General features: G+C 47.0%; 1 protein-coding gene across 1 annotated transcript; it reads left to right on the top strand.

Annotated features, from left to right (window-relative positions):
• Window positions 1-1,356: 1,356 nt before the first annotated feature.
• LOC123185008 (uncharacterized) lies at window positions 1,357-4,411 on the top strand. Its single transcript, XM_044597028.1, has 7 exons — window positions 1,357-1,588; window positions 1,716-1,906; window positions 2,346-2,452; window positions 2,541-2,592; window positions 3,211-3,435; window positions 4,103-4,168; window positions 4,292-4,411. The coding sequence occupies exons 1-7, from the start codon at window positions 1,357-1,359 to the stop codon at window positions 4,409-4,411; spliced, it is 993 nt and encodes a 330-aa protein (XP_044452963.1).
• Window positions 4,412-4,627: the final 216 nt, after the last annotated feature.

Raw genomic sequence — 4,627 nt, 5'->3', positions numbered from 1 at the left:
AAGGCGGCGGCGCTCCGTGGGCTCCGGCGAGGTCGGGCATCGTCTCCGGCGGGACCTACGCAAGGAAAAGGTGTCAGCAAGATGCGCGTTGTCGCGGGAAAATGTTTGACGAAGAAGGTGGAGGCCATGGTGGCTTACTGGTGACAAAAAGGACAAGGAGTGGCACGGCTCCGGCGAGATGCGAACGGCGACAGCGGCGGCTATGGGCGGCGTGGGGAGAAGCGGGACGGCGAGGATGGAAGAGGGGGTTCGGGCCATTATATAGGCGCGGATAGGAGTGCTACGGGGCTGCGGATAAACCTCATCCACGAGGGGGCCGAGCGGTGGTTGCGGGAGCGCGGCGGCAATGTCTATCCCGTGTGGTGCGGGAGGTTGGGGACGGCCTGATGGGTTGGGCCCGCCTGGCAGCGGCAACAAGAGGAGGGGAGCGAGGGTGGGCGTGTCACGATCGACCGAGCGGAAGGCTCTGGGTGCGCGGGCGCTGGGATGTTGGCCTTGGGCCAAAATGGCCAGCTAGGCCGGTCGGGGTGCTCCTGGGCCGAACCCAGTTTCGGTCCAGGCTGCGTGCGGCGTTGCTTGTTTTTTAAAAAAACCAAACACTAAATTGGCCTTAAATAATTCAAATGAATTAATAAAAACATCAAAATCTCTCCCTAATAATAAAGCACGGATTGAGTCTCCGGGTTCACCGTCGCGGGTTTTTTGTGAAAAAGTTTTTTGTTTTTTATTTATTGAACCCGCAGTCCTTTATTAAGTGAGAAAAACGTTTCGTTTAGGCTGTTTTCCAAAACCCCTCTGTTGTATCCAATATTCAACCCGCAGTTCTCAAGCACACAGAAGCACGTGCTCTCCTCACCTCCCGATCCCAGCCGCCAGGAGGTGACCGATCCCGACGACGCTCGATCCGGTGCTACGAGCTAGGGTTCGATCCGCCACCTCTCCGGCCTCCCCGTCGGTGGCGCACCGACGCTCCGGTCACCCCTCTTCTCCTCCCCTTCCCTCCTCTGCTCTTGCCCCCTTCTCCTCCACTCATTTTTTCGTCCGTCTCAATTCGCTCGATCTGCCCCTCCTGACCAGCGGCTGCAGGCGACGTGGTGCCATGCCACTCCTCTCTCCTCAAGGCGCCACCATCCCGAGATGCGCTGATCTGGTGCCGCTGGAGGTGATCGCCATTGTCGACCTGGCAGGCTCAACAGTCACCTCTGGAGCTCCACATCCCCAAGACGATGTGGAAGAAGCCCCAATTGCGGGCAAGTGCCGCCACCTCAACGGCACCAATGGGGTCTGGGAGGTAGATGTCAGGGACAGTGGGGATGACGGACAATCCACATACGCCAGTCGAAGGCCTCGAGAAGGATGGCTCAGTCGGACTCAAGAGCGGCTGGACTAGAGGACACCATCGTCTTCACATCACATATGTCTATTGAATTTGATGAGCGAAGGGCATGGAGCCAAGAAGGTTGGATCGTGCGGTTGTTAGAATCCTCGCAGTGTGTTGAACCTCCCAATGGAGCTGCTGTGTTCGGCAATGGCCATGTGACGGACAGAGCGAGAGGCACATCATCATGGCCAGACGCAACAAGGGATGGTACCTGAAGCACAACCGCTACGGTGCTGAGAAGGAGGCGGCTGTAGCACCCAACAAATGCTGGACTCAGCTTTGGTGCTCAATTAGGGCGGCCACACACATGACTCTGCCCAAGGTTCAACTGCAGTTGGCTCGGATAAAAAGGATTGCAACATTGGTAGTACTGTTGATAGGATGGTTAGTTTTGGAAGGGGAATGGTAGTATGCGCAGAGATTGAAAACAAGGCTGCAGTGCAAACACTCTTGCTCAACCAATTTAAGCTCAGTGTCAGCTCTTTGTGCTCTTTCCTTCTTGCTGAACCAATGTTTCCTCATGAGGTGAGCAATGTTTCCTTGGGACACGGTGAAAATTCTAGAGGACACGAGTGGTGTTCCTTCAAATGCATGTAGCTCCTAATATGTATTATTTAACCTTAGTGATGGTATTTATTTATAGCAGACCTAAAATTTCGAAAACTATGCTGTAAGTGCATAGGTAGGTCTGTTTATGGATGGGACAATTTAGCAACTGAAATGTTGAATAGGTTGTTGTGATTTTTTATAGCTGTTAATGCATTGAACTTTTTTTTGTTGTTGTGCATTTAATTTTGGTGGTAAAGATTTTGCGATCCAGCCCCATGATGCCTTGAGAAAGCTGAGATCTGCCATCGTGCTCTTCTTAGTTGCTGACGAGACCTTCTGATGCATGCAGTCACCTTTGTTCCCGGTATTATAGTCATGAAGAAGCTTTCCTTCACATTTTAATTTGCCTAACCAGCCCCAGAAGCATCCAATCTCGCCTTTGACGCATTGCCGGAACACCTTCCGCCGTCCGCACGTGCTCCACACTTCGCCGGAAATTCTTCTGCAGGTTTTCCATTTGAGGTATGTACTAAAGCTAACCTTGCAAGAGGCATGCAATATAAGCATGATTTTCAACATATTACCTGCATCTTTTGTTCTATTGTACTAGGCTATGCGATGAAGCTGATAGAATTGCTAGAAATCAGAAGATGAACAATGGAATAGTTAGTGACCAGTGAAACTTGAGCCCATGGAATAGCCCTTTATGACAAATAGCAGAACTCTGTTCTGTCTAGATCTTTTGGTTGCCCATCGTATCGGGCATGTGCATTGCACAACAGCATGCAAGGCAGTTGGGAATCAAGTGCATCATCACGGTGACACAACTGATCTACAACAAGAGAACCCATCCAAAGTAAAAGAAAATACATAGTATCCAATCCATCATATCCTAATTAAACCCCAAACAGATGTTCTTGCCTTGATCGAGGGTGTAAGCTACAGTAGTTTGCTTTTTGTTCTGATAAGGCACTTGATATATGTCATAGTATCGGTAGTATGGTTCACACACTGGTGTACAAAAGATGGAAACAACACTGTCAAACTTAACCAAAGGAATAAAGGGCATACTACAGTGTGATGTGGTGTCACAGGGCGCATGCTGGACATTTTGCCGATGCCATGCATCAATGAGAAACCTGCGCGTGCACCCCTCGCCTTCCTCTGTTCTAGGCCTCTCCGTCTTGCCTCACTCCTCTCCGGCAGTCATTGATTTCGACGGGAAATATGCAAGGAGGATGGGGAATAACTGCTTGTACGGGTTGTGGGCATGCTTGGACCTGGAGGAGACAAAAGTTGTTGCGGCTGCCATGCGCAATGAAGGATGGGTACGATGGTCAGCGGGATGGGATGCAACGGCTCGCAGGGGCAGCGCCTTCGGCGGCAGGCGCTGGGGCAATGAATTCTCCTTGTGCGTTGGAGTCAGTTGCATGCTAACTGGACAATGCGTTAGCTTGTTCTGTACTTACTCTGTAGCTACCAGTGATCAAAGTTGGAAGCCCAATGTAAGCTACACAGTTACCATCTTTACTTGTGTTGGTTTTTCCATGCGTGATTCTTTGGGGCGTAGGAATTTTACCAAAGCTAGCTCGATTTCAACAAGAATTTGAACAATTCTCTGGTCTGGTCTGAAAGTTACATATTTGGGTAGCTAGGTTCAGTGATTGAAAATATTGCATGTTATTATTGGTGAATATATGTTCATGGACAAATAAAAGTGGAAGATCATGGGGAAATTTCCTATCAATTTTTAATTTGTTACTCTGATGTATTCTATTGTCGACAAAATTATATAGTCAAACGAGGCATGTAGCACAGGTATTCAGTCTAGAATGATATTTTGGTGAGGATAATCATGAATTCTCTTGGGTTCTGTCCTGATATTTGGCAGTTGTAGAATATCGTATCCATTATTTGTTTGAAATATGATATCTCCATTGTTACTGTAGAATATCATGCGATTATTTATTTGAAATATGACATCTTCATTGTTACTGTAGAATATCATGTCCATTATTTATTTGAAATATGACATCTCCATTGTTACTACTGGAGCTGAAAAATATATTTCACAACTACCTAAATAAATCTATTTTATCATCTATTACTGACTTTTTGATTCCCAGGTCCAAAGAAATAAGTTCTACAAGTGCAACCTTATGTCTGTATCAGGTGTACTGCTCTAAATTGCTTCAGCGATCAGGTGTCCTGCTATATGGACCTCCAGGCACTGGGAAGGTAGGTGTACTGAGTTTTATACTTTGTCTGAATTGAGTTTTCATCCTCATTTTTCGAAAGTTAGTTGTATCTGACAACAAAGATAATACATGCTAACTAGGATGTTTACTTTTGAACTTTTAGACATTACTTGTGAAAGCAGTAGCAACTGAGTGTTCATTAAACTTTCTTAGCGTAAAAGGTCTAGAACTAACAAACATGTATGTTGGAGAGTCAGAGAGGAATATCAGGGACATCTTTTAGAAGGTATATCCATCTGCACAAGCCATGTTTGTAATTGCCATGAAATATGCACATATACTCGGGTTTTCAGTTTTCACTGTCCATTTCAGGCTAGATCAGCACGCCCATGAGTAATTTTCTTCGATGAGCTTGATTCCCTTCCTCCTGCATGAGGGTCCTCTGCACATTCTAGAGATGTGATGGATAAATGGTTTCTCAGGTATAATTAACGTAATC

Source organism: Triticum aestivum, chromosome 2A (assembly GCF_018294505.1).
Source record: "Triticum aestivum cultivar Chinese Spring chromosome 2A, IWGSC CS RefSeq v2.1, whole genome shotgun sequence".
NCBI classification, from domain to species: Eukaryota; Viridiplantae; Streptophyta; class Magnoliopsida; order Poales; family Poaceae; genus Triticum; species Triticum aestivum.
The sequence above is the reverse complement of the archived record's forward strand: the minus strand, read 5'-3'. Positions and strand labels throughout refer to the sequence as shown.

Bases quoted from the DNA above. Each gene is read 5' to 3' on its own strand.
- LOC123185008 (XM_044597028.1), top strand. From the start codon at position 1,357: ATGGCTCAGTCGGACTCAAGAGCGGCTGGACTAGAGGACACCATCGTC. The intron at 1,907-2,345 runs GTGAGCAATGTT...TTGCCTAACCAG, and splicing joins AACCAATGTTTCCTCATGAG to CCCCAGAAGCATCCAATCTC. The intron at 2,593-3,210 runs ATAGTTAGTGAC...GCATGCTTGGAC, and splicing joins ATCAGAAGATGAACAATGGA to CTGGAGGAGACAAAAGTTGT.